Source organism: Calcarisporiella thermophila (assembly GCF_041956535.1).
Source record: "Calcarisporiella thermophila strain CBS 279.70 unplaced genomic scaffold VTP21scaffold_7, whole genome shotgun sequence".
NCBI lineage: Eukaryota > Fungi > Calcarisporiellomycota > Calcarisporiellomycetes > Calcarisporiellales > Calcarisporiellaceae > Calcarisporiella > Calcarisporiella thermophila.
The window spans coordinates 1,223,054-1,242,340 of record NW_027192197.1 but is presented as its reverse complement, the minus strand read 5'-3'; the positions used below and the strand labels follow the sequence as shown (position 1 = coordinate 1,242,340).

Sequence of the window (19,287 nt, the reverse complement as noted above, 5' to 3'; positions counted from 1 at the left end):
ATAATTTCCTTATATATTTATTGTCTGATTCATTCTGGAAACTCCCATATGTATTTCTTAGTTGATTTTAAAAACAAACATAGTTTTTACTCCTTACTAATTCCTTGATTTTCCCACTGAGCAATGACATACTCTCTCCAGTTACAGAAATACTTGTAAAGAGCATCTCTAACTGGCTGCAATTCATTGCACAACTTAGATTAACATTCCACCAACAAGCTGAATCTCTAGACTCCGCTAGTGATTCTCTATGCTAGACTAATTATTGTTTCTGCTATTTACAGTTTCTGTCTACTTTCTTAAACTTTACTCGAAGTTACCCTAACATAGCAACGCTGAGTCACAAAACCAATTGAATTTCCTAAAAATGAGCCATAAAGATCCGCATGGAAATATCGAAGCAAAATTCGACTGTAGATATATGGCAATGATGTATGAAATCTTCCATTGTTGGTGAAGCACACGCTTAAATAAATGTGGAGGCCAGTTTGTGGTACATTTCATAATGCTGGTTGCTAAGAAATAATCCGGTATTCATTGCCGCTTTTAGCCATGGGTTGCATTCATTCTTTGTCTGATCGCTGCGTAGGGACACCACAGTTTACCATTTTATGCATCTCACCGCTGATTTGCCTAAAAAGCTGGGTAATAAGCATTTGCTTAGCAGGACAGCGCAATCCCAACCCGATTTAGCACTAAACTCGTGTTTTTTCCCATCCTCTTCCGAAATCTTCCTTGTTTTGCATACCACGTAACCATGTACTAAGCCTGGAAGAGTCAATAATACCTCTTTAGGCGTGGAAGCACACACTGTTCCAAAATAACTGCGCTTCTGATTGGGCATCGGGCGCCCCATCAGTAATATTTTGCCCATCATTTTGCAACCCTCTGAGAAGCCCGTATGATGATGTTTGCGGCAACCAAACTAATCTACATATTTCGTTGAAGCAACTCGTTCAGAGTCATCAACTCGCCTGAACGTTATAAAATGTTATAAAAAGGAAGTCTGATAGCTCAGGATAAAATCATTGTTTGGTTTGATACGATCTGCACTCCAAAGAACTCGCTTTTCTGAACAGAATAAGAATCAAGCAAAATGCATCTTCTTAAATTAGTTGCCAATGTCGTGGTTGTATTGACCCTTCAGCAAATTGTATCAGCGAGTCCTCGCCCTGTGCTCGACCATGAAAAAAGACAGACAAAAAGTACGAATCAACTACGGCTGGTGTTTTTAGTGAAAACGGTTAAAATTTTATTTGCTTTTCTATTTCTCTAGCTATACCTGAGGGGGAGCAATGCTCGAGTATTGCAGGACCAATAGGAAAATGTGCAAAGGGGGTCTGTTGTAACGTTTTCCCTGATGTTGGCCTATGCTATGCTGGAACTAAGTGTCCAGAAAAATTTATACCAGAGGGAGGGCTCTGTTCAGGCATCGCTGGTCCCAGCCCTTACCCCTGCTGGCCGGGCACAAAATGTTGCAATCTCGGCCCCGATCGCTCCGTCTGCGCACGTCGTTGTTGAGTTAGTATGACGACGGAATATCAAAATAAATAAGCTACTATTGTCTTTATCTCCATGGTTTTCGTGTTGAAATATTTTCTTTAAATATGCATTCTTCTATTTACGTAAATATACTAAATTCACGAGCTTAACCTTTGGGTATAAATGTCCGAAAAAGTTTTATTCAAAAAAATTGGTCTCGTACAGTAATCTACTAGTTAAATTTCATCTCTGTGAATTATTCTTCAGAAGCAGTCAAATATAAGTCTCGCTTTCTTGAGCAGGGAAGACTTACCTATCAGAGCGCTCGTGTACCTGAAGTTAACAATTTACCTTTCTTTACTTGTATGTTCCTCAAACTCACTTATCAATAGCTGACAAGTCCTTCCAGATATCTAGCCTGGAACTTTGATATACTCTCCCGATCCCCATTGGAAATCTTAGAGAACCAGCTTCAAGAGAATTTAGATATCACCCAGTAAAATACAAAGGCAAGTGCTGATGAAGATGAGAAATTATGTGTTCTTTCGCGATTCTTGCAGTTTGAATCGATATTGCAGGAAAGAAAATGGAGAGTAACAATTGGAGGCTTATTCGGATTATTTTGCTTATTTTTAAGCAAAATTCTGCATTTTAACTGGCTACTAAAAATCATTAACCAATCACAATGCGCTATTTCGCTCTGAAACTAACAAATGTAACTTAGGTATCGTATATTCTATCCTCTGCATTTTAGATTTGCAGAAAACCTTGTATATGAGACATTCGCAAAGCTATAATATACCATTACTTTCAATTTCAATTACTCGGTGTTTTAGTTAATCTTATTTAAATTAGTTGAAGTATATTTCAAGTATTAGTGTGAGCCCTCTATTTTATTTTTCTTTTTAAAATTTCACATGCTCATCCAATTCAAATTTTACAAAAGGATATGGAGGTATTGATTTTATAAGATAAAGAATTAATTATTGTCCTAATTGAATGTTTATTTAAATTACACAACAAAAATGACTTTATCTACGGTTTCTTTCCAAACCAAACTTCGCCTTTTTCCTCAAGAATTCCAAGTTTAGTTCTCGATATATTTCCGGCATACAATAGCTCATTTGCTCTATTTCCATCTTTTCCGATTGCAAACAGCTTTATACCTTTTTTTCCGCCATCCTCGACTATGAACCGTGCACTCACGACTTGACTTGGTCCAGTTTTGCCTCCTTTCAACAGTTTCGTCCCGGTTTGATATCTGCCTTCAAAATAAGCTACATTTCCAGGATTCGATTTGAGATTCTCAAGATAGCTACGCACGGCCGTAGTATAGCTCCTATTATTCAACTCGATATTGGCCGGAAGATCTGTTGGTTCATTTGGAGTTAGGCCAAAATCGCGCATGTGGTTTATCATTTCGTGGGCACTTTGTGAAGCTCGAAATATTAGGTTCTTGTACCCGGTTTGAAAGTAGGTCTTAAGGGCACTCTTGGCTTCAACCGATTGGCCCGGTCGTGCTTTATTGGGTCGATTTCCGCTCGGTCCTGCTTGATTTGGATTACAGTTCATCTGCCGCCTATTAAGAGAACCAGAGCCCCTCTTCCTTAAGCAAGCCTCTCCTTCTACTTCAGTATTACCAGTTGCTTCGTTTCCGTTCTTTTCACCCGGGGGAATTACTTCATTTTCTTCTGGATTTACTGGGACTTCGTTATTCTCAGGTGCTGTCGCTCCTTTTCCTGGGGTAGCCGAACCCTTTGGCAATTCGCCAACAACACCAGCCCCTTCCTCCAATGCTTTTGCTAATTTTCCGATGCGACCGACAACCGGTAGGGATGTGTCAAAGTGTTCTTCCAATCCAAATTTCACAGCCACGTATCTCGCTAAGGTATCTCCCAATAATCCTCCTGCTACACCACCTCCTGCAGGATCAATAAGCTCTCCTAAGAAACTCCCTACTGCTGGAAGACCATATCTAACTGCGATATCCTCTATCTTAGTGATCCAACTTTCCATTTTCTTTTGCTCATGGGGGGTCGCTTTCTGGAAAAACTCTGGATGCTTTTTCCTAAATATGGCATTCAATTCTTCATTTCTCCTAATCGCTTCTGGACTATTTGCCGCTTCCTTATCTACCAATCCATTGGGTCCTACTCCTCTTATCTCTCTCTTAAGAGGGGTTGCTTGAGTTATTGAGGATACAATAAGTATTATGCAGGTAAACCAAACTGCATAGCCAGATAATTTCATCTTGAAACGGTTGAAAGGATAATCAGATTAAATATAGATTGTGTAATGGTCGTAGGGAAACTGATGTTAATTGCTATCAGCTTTAATACAGCAAAAAAAATAGGGCCCAAATCCCTCTTATATATATATTCCAGTTAAAAAGGTTGGACAAAGAAGAATGACTGAGAATGGTCAAGAAGGGTTTTGATGCAGGATAGTTGCTTCTCTTGTGGAAACGTGAAAATGACATATAATCATGAGAAATAAGAAAAATATCCTGACTACATCATCTCGCAGTTTCTGTTTTACAACCTAGCCTTCTAGAAGACTAAAATTTATAAACACCACTTGATGATGATCTAAACCTCATTAAACCCTTTAGTTCCATACAGAAAATCCATACACTCAAGGTTAAACCATAAAATTCCCTCTTTTGGTCTCTTTATCAGAACAAAAGTGTGAATGGTTCACCAAGATAAATTCGAGTAGCCGCAAACCTTCTTAGGCACATTCAAATTTGATTTAATTATATATGCTGATTGGAAAATCTTATACCAGATAAATTTATCTATTAATGGATATTATTCGACTCTATTTGATGAATTTCTTGGATTCGTGTCTCTTTATTTAAACTTGGAACCAGTAAAAAGCCATATTATTTAACCCATACTAAAAGTTCTAAATTACAGAGTTGGAAGATTCTTGTGACTCGCCGTTCACATAATGGGTATTCGAGAACAAGTATAAAATGAATTTGACTGGTTAGAAAAATCGTCATATTCTCGGATTATCGACAAACAGCTAATACATCGTTCATAAATTCAACTGGGTGAATATAGTATATAGCTCAATGTTATAAAGGTATCAACTTTTCCTTTCACAACTAATCATTTTGGTGTAAAGCCTTACAGGTATTATGTAAGCCTGGATTAATTCCTTAAACTCAAACATGATATGTAATCTGAATATTAACACATAAAAAAATCCGATAATATTATCATGTTACTTTTGTTCCTCTGAATATCATTAATTTTGATTATTTGATTCCTTTATGAATATGTTCACATCAACATGACGTCAAAATATTGTCAAAATGCTTCATCAATGGTGTACTGTCTTTTCTTCTAGAATACCCGTATTCTTAAAATTTTGGAAATTCGCATATCCATTTAAGGATAAAGGATCTGTTAAGAATATTGATAAAAATCGTTTAATTGGTACGACCAGTTGAAGTTTTGATGAATCAAGAGAGAGTTAGTATCCATGCGATTCTAAAGACCAAATAACCACAAAATATTTTATTATTAACTATTATTGGTTTAAAGTGATGAAGAAGATCTTGTTATGATTTCTGTAACTAGAGTCGATTTGTAAATGTTCAGTTGGCAAATCAAAGAAATTTCCGAGAAAAAGTATGGTTATTGCTAGTAAAATTAACTAGGAAATACATGTGTATAACATAAAGAATAATGTGGTGGCTGCTGGCTTGAAAGTGTAGCTATGAAACAGAACAATCTGAACAAAAGCGTTGTAGCATTTCTGGGTCCAGGAAAAAGGAGTGTTCTTGCGGAGAGTAGTAAGAGGAAAAGCAATTGAAATGAAGTTGTTAACGAATTTCCTCTAGTGATTGGCAAGTTCTAAAACCGATTCTTGATGTTGTGAGGAGGTGGCTAAGGTCGAAATGCAATGGTTTTCTTGGGATTAACTTGGATTCCCTCTGGGTAATGACATGACCAAGAAATTCAATTGCAATGCAAAGGAAGTCGCATATACCGGCATTGGCATATAATTTATTATCACGAAAAATTTGAAGAACTAGGCGAAGATGTTTTTGGTGTTTATGAATATTCATACTGTATACTAAGATATCATCTAAGTATACAATAATCTATTCATCGAGTAAAGGGTGAAAGATATTGTTCATAAGAGTCGTAAAAATGGCGGGAGCATTGGATAAACAGAATGGAAGTACTTTGAATTCATAGCGTCCCTAGTGAGTTCAAAAAGCTTTCTTGAGTATGTCCTGTTCTGCGATTCTGATTTGTTGATAGTCAGATTGCAAGTCAAAATTTGGAAAATATTTTTGCTTCTGCGAACCGGTCAGAATATCATTGATTTTGGGCGGTGGATACCTGTACTTTTGTTGGATTTTAATAATAATATATTGATAAAAAGGAAAGAAGACAGGCAGAAGGGATAACACAACTCAAATACACCAAAGAACTCAAGAGAGATAGATCACATCCTATATATATGATAGAAAAGGATAGGAAATAAAAGAGATAAGGCGTAATAGTGATGGTGAGATGCATGCTTATACATGTATGGTGCATGCTTGTATAAATATGATATCAGTCATTGTAACACAAAGAATATCTAGACTATTTCAGACTTAGGTCACGCCTGGTCGTCCTCCAACAACTTTATAGTGATCTTGTTGATTGAATGGTAATCAAAACACATTCGAATGTTACGATCCTTCTTTTCGACAAAGAAAATGATTGCTCCAAATGGTGATTTACTTGGTTAAATGAATCCATGATCAAGAAGCCCTTGCAGTTAATTACGAGGTTCGTTCAGTTCAGCGTAACTCTGGTGATAAACTTGTTTAAATGGAGGGTCATGATTGGATAAAAATTCTATATTGTGATCCACGGCTCTGGAGGGTGGCAATAACTTTAGAGGGGAAAACATCTTGGAGTTCATCAAGTAACTGGTTGATATTCTGGTCGTCGTGCTGGTTGATATTTTTGTTGTTACAATCATTTGTTGATGAAATTATAAAGAAATAATTGATTGTCTGGATCACAGGTGCTGCGTTGCATTTGCAGCGCTGACAAAGTAGCGATGGTTATGCTGTTCTTGCTTTTCCAGTGGGTGGTTTTACTATGGTGTTGGAATTTAATATCGTAAATTACCCAATTGTTGCCGGGTTGGAGTCTTGCAAGCCAAGGATTTCCCAAGATAATGTCAAGGCGTGGAAGGTCGATCACGATAAGATTTAGCTTTTCACGGAGGTCGTTGACTAGAAGAGCGATGCCTCGAACTTATTGATTGCATTTTAATGAATTACCAGTGGCGAAAGTGAGTTGAAATGGATCGATGGCCATCACTCTTATATAAAGGCTTTTTGTAAGAGGATACGTTTTATTATGGATATGCGAAGGACGCCAAGACGATCTTTTTGCGAAACAACCTCAACTTTTATCTTGTTTGATAGTCTTCTTGGTTTTATAGCCACACTTTTAAGTCATTACCCACCACATTATTAACAATTCATGTTATAAATGTGTGTTTCTTAGTTAATTTTTATAGCAATAGTCAAAGTTTTATCCTTAATAATTCCTTGATTTTTTTTTTACTTAACACAGATACATTGGCTTCAGTTACACTTTTGAAAAGTTGGCGAGAGATAAAGTTGCAAGTTGATCCACCGTCGACGAAGATCATAACTGGGTGTCATTCAAGAATTCCGCTGTAGCATAGCAGAGGTTCTTCCGTGTTCTCAGTGTTAATCCTGAGTGATGGAATAGGTGGAAGTCGCTATTTCGGAATAATTTTGTAGATAATCCTGCGAAATATTTATCCTTTAATGTGGGTGTATGTCTGGTGAAATGTTCGAGATTTCGCGAAGATCGATTATTGAGTGGGCATGTATGATGTCAAAATGACCTTTATTGCGGCATCGAAAGCAAGCGCCAATTTTGATAAGGTATTGACAATCTTCATCGATCAGTTTCTTGAGTCTTGATGTTTGATTTGAGTCCGATTACATGGGATGTGACGTTGACTGAATCTGATTTAACGTGGGAACGCAAGGGAGCAGGCTTGTTGAATTGTCTCCTATAAGGATTATGATACTTGATCGAACATATTGACGAAGTTGGTGGCCTCTTCCAAAGTATATGGTTGACGAATTTTGACGTCGAAACAAGTATTTGACTTATTTCCTCGTAGGAAATAATGAATCAATTCTTCGTGGGACTTGTCTGGAATATCGTTGATAACATTTTGAAATCGATGGGCGTATTATTGCACTGGATTGGTTTGTCGAAGCCTATCTAGTTATTCTCGAGCAATGTTTTTTGATGCAATGAGTTTGAAGTATTTCTTTTCTTTATATCTTCCATGATGGTGGTTTATTATATTGTGATCAAGTGCCATTGTTTTACAGTGATAAAGTAGTCATGGTTTCTGCACTACAACTTCCCAGGTATCAGCTAATGTTGAATATATGTTTACCAGCAGAATACGTAAGATTATATAATTACGAAATCATATTGAGTGGAAAGTCTATTTGAACCGGAATACAAGGCATACTCAATTTTATTAAATTCTAGCTCAACTTGTCTTCTCAAGTGCAATTATACAGTTTTCGAATATAATAGAAAACAACATTGTAAGCCAAAGCTGTTGTGTACCTCTGATATGTCAACTACACTGATGTTTGGAGATATGAACATTGATTATAAGCAAATTTTGTATTCGATCTTATTTTCATAACTAATGTTCCTGATAATTAGACATTGTTTGATTCTAGGTAGAGAAAATTCTTTTCTCTACCTAGAATCAAACAATAAAGAGGAGCTAGACTGTTTAATCACACAACACTACTCGTTCTATATGATAATACCCCCATAAACTGAATCTACAGATGTAACAGAAAATGTTAAGTATCACCTTGTGAAGTGGTAATGCTGGTTTGATAAATGCGGAAGAGTGGCGTGAAAGCAGTACTACTCTCTTCATGCTTGAATTACTAGGAGTAATATATAAAATAAATTCTACGTGAAAAGGCGTGTTTTAAACAAGCTGGGATACTCTAAGGTATAATATGAAGCAAAGTAAAATGAATATTAATTCATATATCCTTCTAAATTAGCGACTGTCATAGAGGATCCGACTATTGATACTTTAGTATTTTACTAACGATCATGGTGAATGGATACATTAATGTATGATATAAATATAAATTAATCATTCAAAGAAAAATCCGGTGTAACAAGTTAAGCAAACTATTTCGTTTGGTCAGCAAAGGGATCCCACGTGGGATCAGTGTGAGGTGCGTATTCCATGCGATCGCTGACCTGCTTCGCTATCTCTTCGCTGTATAGCTTCCCAATGAGATAATTGGTCATGTCCATACCCGCTTGGACACCTGAGCTGGTGAGGATGTTTCCGTCTTCAACCCAGCGAGCACGGCGGATCCATTTAACGTTAGGTCCTTGTTGCATAACCCAATCGAACGATTTTTTGTTGGATGTCGCATTTTTACCATCTAATAGGCCAGTTTTCGCAACTAACGCCGAACCTGTGCATACGGTCACCAAATACTCCAATGTGGGATAGGTATCCCTGATGAAATTGAGAAGAACGGTGTCATTGATCATTGTCCGTGTGCCAATACCTCCAGGTACTATGAGAATATCGAGATTGGGAGGGTTACTAAAAGAGTGAGTTGCTAAGATACTCTGTCCAATTGCATCAGGTCTAATTGGTGGGATCGAACTCACTGGTCCAACCTTGTGAGAGATAATCGAAACACTCAAACCAGTAGGTGCAATGAGCGGGAGTATATTCCAATATTCTAAAGGTCCAAAGACATCAAGTACTTCAAATCCAGGAAAGACAACCATGCCAATGGAGCGGGAACGGAAGTTGGCGCCTGTTGTAGACATAATAACTAGTACATGTGTCAGCAAGAAACACCAAACTCTCTTCATATGCTAAGTACTAAAGCTTAACGCTTGTGTCCAAAGTTTGAGAAGAGGGTTATTATTTACAATCAGGAGAGCTTACTTTTCTCTTGTTGAAAGGAAAGTAAAAGGAGACCTAGCTTGATGCAGGTATCGGTCTGCATTTATACAACTCGGAAATTTACGTGTTCCATTAGATTGATCTATGGCCAGTTATTTTTAGATTTATGTTTTATTGGCCGCCCCTTTCATGTATTATTGTGTGGGAAATAGGTTAAATCTTATAGATTTCGTTAATGGTGGCTAAGACTGTGACTTGTATTACGGGGAATTTTAAGGAGTCGGATACTTTCATAGAAATCTAATCTGAAACCTCCGTAAGATGTAGGCGAATTGATAATAAAATATGACATAGTGGTACTTTTTTACGGACTTGATATGAGCAAAGGGGCTTTTATAATTATGGCTGTAGTCTGGCAATACAGATAAAATGAGTCATACTTTACTACTCTGCTCTAAAGTTTGTGTATCAATCAATCAGCATTTAGAGTGCTAAAAAAAAGCCACACTAACATAAAATGAACCAAAAGAAGGAAACCCAATCTACATCTTATTCGTTCAATCAATCTATTACAAAAGGCTAGTCAACTGAGATCAATCATCTGATTTCATAAATAAGCTTAAATATCTTCTGGATATTCAACTGCCAAACCAGCTCAGGCTGACTACGGTAAATAAAGCAACGCAAGCCAGACATGGGCTGCGATATCTATGTGAAGTTTTAATTATTAATGGTACTTAAAAGAATATGCTTTCAATTTTTTGCCGGGATAATCGGTACCAGCCTTTTATTCTTTAGTAAATTGGTGATATAATATCAGAGTAATCTTAGGCTCCGTTTTTTGTTAAACAATGCTGTGTTTCCAAATGGTGATCAATATATAGAAAACTAAACTTATCTGTTTTTCGAAATTATATCTTCAAAAATTTTTTTTTCTTAAGCAACGGCTCAAGGGAAATTGACAAGACAAAGCCGGCAGTCAACGCTTCACGATTATGAGGCCGATTTATTGGATAAAGTGAACTGATACAAAGAAATAGAGATTAAAATAAAAAAATAAAATCGTACGATAATTTGAATATGATGATACTATAAATATTAATCTTCCAAGGAGATGTTTCCTCGACCGTCCCGAAATAATCATAAAAAAAATCCTATCAACCAAAAAAAAAATGAGAAGAGGGGAAATGAAGCGTGGATTGCTGACTTTGTCCATTTCCCTTACGCTGTCGCCTTAAGCAAAAACTGTACGATAATATTGAAGCATGGACCGGAATTATTCATTTATTAATTTCACAAATATCTAAAAAGTGGACTTAGTTACTTAAAATTAGAATCTAACACATTCATTAATTGTGTCAAAAATATATATATCCTATCGTTCTAAATGAAAAAAAAATGTAAGAGCAACGATAAATCGAATAGCATCATATCATTTTATCGTGAATTTAACTAAAAATCCTAATGAGACTACCATCCCGACCCCCATTTCCGAGATTCAAAATGCCATTTCCGACATTGTTGTTAGGGCGTGGACAGGGTGGGCAATAAGAGCGCGGGCATGCAGGTTTGGTGGGATAGGTCGGTGGGGTAGGGCAAGGTGAAGCAACGGTTTTAGTTACCGTGATTACTTGTGGGGGTGGCGTATAAGTGGACACGAAGCTCTTAGTGACGGTAACAGTAGGTTGTGGATAGCAAGATCTAGTTATAGTAATTGTCTGTTGCGGAGGACAGTTGGCACAACCGACCATGTTCTGGTTCAAGCTACCTGCACCAGTACCGCTGTTGTTAGAATTCTGGTTTGTATTCTACAATATCAAACTGGTTAGTCGCTCTGCCGATAAAAGATTTATCTTATAATAATGGACTTACATCGGCCATTTGTTGATTACTGCCAACACTATTACTCCCACCGACATTAATGCCTCGTTCACCTATGTGTTTAAGAACCGGTTCGGCCTGAGAACTGGCAATGGTGGCGAAGAGAACTGCAACTGAAAGAATAACGGACTTCATTTTCTGCAAAAATAGAGACGTTGTTGTATACTTGAAATTGAATTGAAAAGTTGATCTGGTAATGAATAAAAAATGATTGTAAAATGTGTCCTTTTTATACACTCTTGATATACTACGGATACGCGCAAAATTTTAATTAGTCTATTATGGCAATTCTCTTTAATTTGTTAGTTTTCACCAAGAGAATAGCCTATTAAAGTTTCACTTTTGCCTCAAACCGAAGTAAATAGCTATGGGCTTATCGTGGATCGTTTCCAGACACGACTTTGTATTTACCACCTCAAAACAAAATAAGGCAGTTTGAAATTACAGAATAGTATTTTTCTTGGAATATGAAGTTGGGATTAATAATTGTCGAAGAGCCTTATTACATGCTTTCATCCATTTCAAACTGTTGAATATCCTAAAAAAAACAACTACTAAACACTTATTTACCTCTTAGACACTAGATTTACAAGTTGAGGAATTTTAGAGATATATATGTATAACAAGCTATACATGTTGTATATTTAGAGTATGAGCCTTTACCAGGTATACAAAGATCTAGATATTGTTGTGTTTGTTTAGTTATTTGGGAAAATCTTGGCGATCTCATTAGGTTGCTCTGGCGTTGATTCACATGATACATTAGCCTTTTTTAATTGGCAAAAAGTTTATAATATCAATCTAGAAGATCTCTGGATTTAGGATATCAAACTCCCTTTTACTACCAAAAATTTGGAGATTCACAAATTTCAAACTAGATTATCAAATAATGTAATGACATGAGATTAGGAATGACACTATTGAAAGTTGTATTTTTGGATTCAATTCCCATGGTTTGTTTTTTAAGGGCAAAGTAATAAATCATACCGAATAGTCATTGACTATTACTTTATTCTCTTAGGATAAACTTTCAGGCTAAAGTAAGTAGTGCCAGTTTCATCCAGGCTTCTTTATACTTCTTGGCCCTTGCGGTAAACGATTATAGGCTATACTAATTTCTCATACCGGAGTAATTAAAATATTCAGCCATATTCCAAATGTTTAAAGAACTTGATTTAGCCTAACACAATGAGTACATCACACAAAATATTGGCATATGCAAATATGCAAAAAATATTTTAGAAATAAGCTCTATTTAATTGAAACTAAAATAAAGTAATTCAAGAAGATAGATATTATTAGATGTAGCCCTACAAAAAGTCTACCGTGCGATATCATATAGATAACGTGTAGGAGCATATAGAAGGGATTGAGAACGTTCGCGTTTTCCTATAATTTTCCTACAATATTACTATAATTTGTAAACTTCTCCCAATATACTGTAATAAAAGTACGAAAAAATACGTTAAAATTTAAAAACTATCTCGGGAATCGCTAAAGCTCTCAATCCTTTTACTTCCATATGTTATCTATTTGTTTTCACTGAGAAAATTTTAATGGTTTTACCATATTTATAGGTAAATACAATACTATATTTAAAAATTTTATGATAATCCAGTAACTTTGAGTTAGACTAAGGGATACTATTCATGTTTAAAATTTTATTTTTTATATTATTCCTACAATTTAATTAGCAAACAACAAATTATGGTTCGATTAATTATCCTATTTACTCTTTATAATTTCATAATGAACAGTAATTCGAGGATACAAAGCTACTATTGGTCTAAAGCCTTTCTAATTGCCAATGCAAATTTCGAAAGATCCGTAGGATTCCGAGTAAGCCTTCTTCGCATCCCCCGGGTTATTTCCAGCTGTGTGCCTTTTCTAGTCCGACCCTTGTTCACGATATTGTTCGGCTCTTTCCCAGTCAACCCACGTGGTGGGTTGAAGTTGACCTCAAACTTGAAACTGAGATTTGCGTTTCTTAACTGACCTCCGACTTTCCTGCTCAAATCTTCATCTAATCCTCCCATATATACGATATTAGTTTCGTTAGCTGCGCCGTGGATAGAGATGACAGTAGTTTTCCTAGTGGTCATTTCGATCGCATTAGGTTCGTCAAAACGTGTTGACGTTATATGTAAATTATATCTCCTTTGGTTGTTACTCGGTGAGACATGGGACTCAAACAAATAGTATGGTAGCTGCGGCTTATCTGCATAATTTGCAATGGCTCTAACTATTTCGGACGTTCCCAATTCAATATTTCCACCGTGGATACCCAGAACAATCATATTCCCTCCTCTTTCCTGTGCGTCAATGGAGTACTTAATAGTGTTGTCTTGTTTGCATGCTTCCATTAGTGCTGCAAAATTCCTATAAGTGTCTCCAGTCGACCTAACTTGAGTCTGATTTGATGCTTGGTTTGATACCTCATCTCCGCCCCCTTCCGCATCTTCATCAACATTTCCCGCATTGATATTCTGATTCAAAGAACCACTATTGTCTCCACTATTAGTTGAGTTTGTAATATTGTTCTAATCATTCGTTCAAACACAGTTAAACAACTCATGAGTTGGAGAATTTTTTCCAAAAAAAGTTACCTCTCCAATTTGTTGATTTCCTTCAACACTGTTATTTCCATTGATTTTAATTTGTCGCTCTACAAGGATACGGTTAGCTTGAACAAAGTTCGCGGCATCGAAGAAAGTCACGAAATAAAGGGTAGCCAAAGAAATTAGTGTGCAGATCTTCATGATTAGATAAAGTGTAGAGTTAAATTGAATTGGACTTAATCGTTAATTGACGAGAAATTGGAGGTTTATATAATTTACGAAAGCTAAACTCTTAGCATGAATCTTAAAAACTGGCAAATACTCTCAAAAACTTTGTAAAATGCTTATGTTATTGAGGTGACGAATGAGAAAATTATCAAATTTCTTGGAAATTCATATGTCAGCTCATAAGAAACAGTTTCTCACGATGGAAAACCTTAAAAAATTTTAGGGGGGTCTCAGCAAAACTCTAGGCAAGACTGATCGTCTTAAATTTCAAATACCTGGAAAAAACTATCGGAAATCTAAACCATGTCTCAACTGAATTTAAAAGGTTTTACTACTAAAAATATCTTTAAAAAAAATAATGTTTAAGATGTTATTAGATCAAATTGTATTTATTGCCTTTAAACTGCAGCATTTTGTATTAAAAATGAAAGAAGTTTATTAGTATTGCGTCACTGCCTAGATTGTAGGGATATTCAAAATTGAGATTTCTCCTTGAATTCTACTCCTAATACATCTCCTGATATTCTACACCAAGAAAAAAAAAATCTAGCTAATACTTTACCAATTCGCAATTAAACTGGTATTTGCGTTTGCCCTCTATAATTACCATTACCACTAACATTACCATTTATGATTTTGCAAAGTATTGCCAAGAAAAATATGGCACTATTATAAGCTGACTTTCTTAATATCCTGTAGATTTGCAAAAGTATTTGGCGTATTTGATACATCAGCTTTGTCAAACCCATACTTTCCAAATAGGTTGTTTGTTCTACAGCTGAAAAAAAAACTTTTTGCGACAGTAAAAGGAAAATCAACTTCCCAAGTTCTAAATCATTTAATAGCAATATAATGTTACGATTTTAATAAACTTTTGATACATGAAGCAAAAAGACTGTTCTTTAATCAACCTCTTTTTAAAAATCAAAAGTGAGACCCCTTTGAAACCAGTGAACTTGGTAGAGGCTAACTAGGACCCCCACTTGATATTCAGAAATCGGATACATCCTTTTGATATACAGTACCTTAATTCCGTAGGTAATTCCCCTCTTCTTTAATAATTGATATCTCCTTTATGGCTGCGATATCATCGCATGATTTTTTTAGCATCTTTCAAATGCATCAAAATGTATCTATCAAGTATCCAACCAAACAGAAATGTGGATAAAAAAGGTAAATTAATATTATTAGTCAACTTTAACCCGTATATTGAACATCAAACAATATCCAGGAGCCTTAGAGAATTGGATGTAGTGCGTGCAAGACCAGTAGCCCATCTGTGAGTAGAGTATATCAAGACATCCATACTATGGATGAATGCTTTTAAACTGAATTAAATTAGAATGCATATGAAGAAGTGCATGTTATATGTCATTAAAATTAAATTTTCTTACAATTATCCTCCTCCTTTTATGATCATGGTTCAACTCTGGTGATGTGATCAAAGAGCTTAGGCTTTCAGCCCTGCTTTCGAAGCAAGGCGTCCTCTAGAAAAGTGATTAAATATAAGCATAGCTTGGCAATTAACCATTCCGATTGCTGAGTATGCATTTTGATGCATATAGATATTCAAAATGAATACTAAATCTCATGAATTGGTGTGCAAGGACTGATGAAGCTCTCACGCTTGGTCTAGCTATACGTGCATTCAAACTTGGGAACTTTATCAAGCATTTTACTGATTCGACGGAGAATATATCAGCCTTGACAGAGAAACCACTGGGAATCCGAATCGATTTTTTAGGGGTGAGAAACCAATTGCACTTACAGCAGGAGAGGTGCATGCTTTCTGGCTGGCAATGTTGTGATGGGTAATTGAAGTTCAAAATTTAACCAAATAACATTGTAGTAAGCTGGATCTTGCTTATTCACGGAAACATTGACTCCACAATCTGCCTTCGTTTCTCCAAAGAATAGACTACAAAACGTGATGAGATCGTTCGAAATAACGAGCGATCTTATTTTAATTGTAATCCGAATTATACTTACCTTTAATTATATAATGCTTGCGAGTATTTTACCCCAGATTATTGCAAGTATTGCTGAGTACATCACCACAAGTGCATCAGGTATTGCGACAAAAGTAATAGGTGAAGAGAATAAAAATAAATGAACCTGAATAAATGTATAGCTTCATGTTCTTTGTGACGGAAAATGTTTTAAAATAAGTGCCATATTTTTTAATTGCTACACTTCTCATGAGTTTAGTGCAACTCCAGCAGGAGATCTTGTTCTCGTATAATTTCAACAGATGTTTTTGTTAGATTGATGTGTTTATAGAATACTGAATTGGATTTGAGGGTTTAGAGGAGGGCTTTGTCCAATTAAATCCAGCGGAATACTTGATTTGTTTGAGAATTTGATTCTAGTAGGTAGTCAAAAAATTATCGCAGGATTTCAAGGGGAATTCTCCCCCTCAGATAAACATCATAATTATTGAGGGAAAAATAATAACAATAAGATAAGCTAAAGTGATAAACAGAAAGACTTAATAAAAGAGTTTTCGAATCACATCAAAATGGTTAACCCCAAGTATCGAAATGATATAAGCTAAATGAGGAGTAGATGTGAATCTATGTATTCAATATTTACACACTATTATTGACAAGGATAAATAAAACATTTTCATAGGCCCCCTGACAATTTTTTTAACCAGTACTTCACAGGAAGATATATGGTATATAGGGAACACCATGAGACAATCTATTATTTAGGACAGGAGGGGAACGAAGGCTTAATCAACTCTCCAAACAAAACCTATGACATAGATTGTAGTTACCTAAAGTAGCCGTACAAGTTTTTCCGAGTTGAGGGAGCCATCCTCCGAGCTCCTAGGAACACCAGACTGCCATGCTTCTGAAGCCGGTCGCCGATTCCCCGACGGCGACTGCTGATGGTAGACATTCCCTGCGTGTGGGAAACCAGGTTGGGTAAATTGGCTGCTCTCATTCATCTGAATATAAGTAGCGTGCAGGCCGTCACCATCTGAATTTTCGTCTCCTTCCACACTTGTATCTAGAATTTGCGTGAATTTTCCAGAATTACGTGACCTATAGTCGCCAGTGTCGCTCGAACTGAAAAAGGCCTTCTTTTTACGCCGAGAAGAGGACCACCCAAGCTTGACAGAGTCAAACACCGAGAGAATCACGGGGTCAAAGCCGAAGAATATAATAGCGTTGATCAATCCCTGGGAACTTGTTCCGATATATGACACCACAAATAACCAGAAGAGGATGTGTTTTTCGGCGTAAATCTGGGCCTCGGAGGCCAACACTAGGGTTTGCACAAATATAGGCACGACTGGATAGAGAATGATGCGCCGCACACAGCGTGACACCTTCTCGGAGACTGGGTTGGTGACGGTGACGCTTTTATGACTGACGCCGGATGCATTCCCAGCCATGCCTTGGATTTCTTGCAGCGTATTGCGGGCTTTTAGGAGCTGGTAAATCACGAGTGAGACCGCGACGATGCAGATGATGACGCATAAATAGATCCAGAACAAGTAGATGAAGATCTGCACAAGGAAGGCGTGAGTATCGTGCCCGACAAACCAGCACGTCTTCTCTGCGGCGTTGTATCCAAGATAGCCGGTAAAGTAGGGGGGTAAAGAGATGGCTAGAGCGGCAAGCACGGAGATGATGTAGTACCATTTTTCGAGCTGGCGTGTTCTATACTTGTGGTGGACAATGACAAGCTGCAGGTTGACGGCGATCATGGTGGTGAGGAAGGTTGCTAAGAGCGAGGTAAAGAGAAAGATCCACACACCGAAGCCACAGAAGAACGAAGTGCCGTTGTTGTTAGTGAGCCCGAGAAGTTGGCCCGAGTGATATATGATGTCCACCAATGAGATCGAGAAAGCCAACCGCAACGACACTCGATTAGTTATCTGAGGATTCGTGAATCGAAGCATCAGTAGAAAAGCAACGACGAGCGAGGCTGAGCTGATTGCAACCACGTTAAGTGGTTTGGCCATTGCCATGATGATGCCAGCCTCCTCGTTCGTCAGGGCAAAGCTGCTTGTAGCGGAATCTGTCGGTGATCCCATGGCTACGTAATGATTATGTTAATAACAGCTAGTGATGTACAGAGATATAAGGATAAAGAGATAGCCGGCCACTGGAACCAAGCGCAAGCGAATTACTACTAGCGATCCACCGCTACTATTACAGAATAGCACTTGACAGACGAGCACCAGTGTGGGGGAGAGGTACCGAAAAAAATATATATTATATTTTTGTATCGTTTCCTAGCTCTAAAATTAAAGAAGGTCCGTATAAATAACGGGTAAAATCAACTGGAGCACCCAGCTACGTTACCCTCGGCCCAAAAAAAAAAAGAAGGCGAACAGCAGCCGAAGTAGGTTGCAGGCTCTCGTCAAGGAAAAGGAAAGATATTGTAGCAATCGAAGACTAGACGGTTGGGAGGTGATTATATTAGGTGTATGGATAAAATTAACCCGATAAACAACAGGGAACAAGTAGCTGTGCAAAACATAAAGAAAGGAGGCAGAGAAGAAAGAGAGCAATCTGCTGTATTGACGAGAGCCCGTGGTTTGCTTTATAAGATAGCAAACAAAAACAAACTGCCGAAAGGGGATGAAACAGAGAAAAAAACAGGCCTGGGGTTTTGTACCAAGGAAAACATAGAGCTTGAAACATTCTAGGTTTGTGTGTGAACCCAACCTAAAATTTCATGGAGGTATGACGCGACCTCCTCGAAATCCATATCCGTCTAAGGGGGCTTCTACTCACGCCTGCCAGCCCCTATCAAATTTATCAGAGCCTAATCCAGACCGACTTTGACGGCGGAAAATTCCTGGAAGCCTGCGTCCTAAATAAACTTCCTGCTGAGTGCGCTCTCGTTTTTCTCCCGATCGCTTGTGAGCGGTGTGGCTCTCAGGGCTTATTGAGAAGAGAGTTCAGCTCTGGCGCTCGGCCCCGAAATCAAACTCAGCGCTTTGATCGTTTCCAAACCCGGGCCGAGTTGCTTTGGGCTCCTTGTCAGCCGGGCGCAAGGAGCTGGAAGGCTTGTGCTCAACTTTGTGGAGCAGCCATTACACAGAGCCATAGCATCCAAGTGGATTATGAAGCGCGTGCATTTGTAACCATGGTGTGGACTCCTGAGTCGCCTTGAGCATGCTTATGCTATC

At 37.4% G+C, this 19,287-nt stretch overlaps 7 protein-coding genes across 7 annotated transcripts; 2 read left to right on the top strand and 5 right to left on the bottom strand.

Annotated features, from left to right (window-relative positions):
* Window positions 1-1,096: 1,096 nt before the first annotated feature.
* Window positions 1,097-1,521, top strand: VTP21DRAFT_10804 (uncharacterized protein; the record flags this gene model as incomplete). Its single annotated transcript, XM_069390181.1, has 2 exons — window positions 1,097-1,205; window positions 1,277-1,521. The coding sequence occupies 2 exons, from the start codon at window positions 1,097-1,099 to the stop codon at window positions 1,519-1,521; spliced, it is 354 nt and encodes a 117-aa protein (XP_069253427.1).
* A 996-nt stretch (window positions 1,522-2,517) lies between these two features.
* Window positions 2,518-3,732, bottom strand: VTP21DRAFT_10803 (uncharacterized protein; the record flags this gene model as incomplete). Its single annotated transcript, XM_069390180.1, has 1 exon — window positions 2,518-3,732. The coding sequence occupies one exon, from the start codon at window positions 3,730-3,732 to the stop codon at window positions 2,518-2,520; it is 1,215 nt and encodes a 404-aa protein (XP_069253426.1).
* A 4,994-nt stretch (window positions 3,733-8,726) lies between these two features.
* On the bottom strand, window positions 8,727-9,434 carry VTP21DRAFT_10802 (uncharacterized protein; the record flags this gene model as incomplete). The annotated part of the gene is made up of 1 exon (XM_069390179.1): window positions 8,727-9,434. One exon carries the CDS (start codon window positions 9,432-9,434, stop codon window positions 8,727-8,729), a length of 708 nt encoding a protein of 235 aa, XP_069253425.1.
* A 1,482-nt stretch (window positions 9,435-10,916) lies between these two features.
* VTP21DRAFT_10801 (uncharacterized protein) lies at window positions 10,917-11,484 on the bottom strand (the record flags this gene model as incomplete). The annotated part of the gene is made up of 2 exons (XM_069390178.1): window positions 10,917-11,276; window positions 11,341-11,484. 2 exons carry the CDS (start codon window positions 11,482-11,484, stop codon window positions 10,917-10,919), a joined length of 504 nt encoding a protein of 167 aa, XP_069253424.1.
* A 1,643-nt stretch (window positions 11,485-13,127) lies between these two features.
* VTP21DRAFT_10800 (uncharacterized protein) lies at window positions 13,128-14,108 on the bottom strand (the record flags this gene model as incomplete). Its single annotated transcript, XM_069390177.1, has 2 exons — window positions 13,128-13,889; window positions 13,956-14,108. 2 exons carry the CDS (start codon window positions 14,106-14,108, stop codon window positions 13,128-13,130), a joined length of 915 nt encoding a protein of 304 aa, XP_069253423.1.
* A 2,806-nt stretch (window positions 14,109-16,914) lies between these two features.
* Window positions 16,915-18,183, bottom strand: VTP21DRAFT_10799 (uncharacterized protein; the record flags this gene model as incomplete). Its single annotated transcript, XM_069390174.1, has 1 exon — window positions 16,915-18,183. The coding sequence occupies one exon, from the start codon at window positions 18,181-18,183 to the stop codon at window positions 16,915-16,917; it is 1,269 nt and encodes a 422-aa protein (XP_069253422.1).
* Window positions 18,184-18,830: 647 nt separating this feature from the next.
* VTP21DRAFT_10798 (uncharacterized protein) lies at window positions 18,831-19,271 on the top strand (the record flags this gene model as incomplete). The annotated part of the gene is made up of 2 exons (XM_069390173.1): window positions 18,831-18,836; window positions 18,918-19,271. 2 exons carry the CDS (start codon window positions 18,831-18,833, stop codon window positions 19,269-19,271), a joined length of 360 nt encoding a protein of 119 aa, XP_069253421.1.
* Window positions 19,272-19,287: the final 16 nt, after the last annotated feature.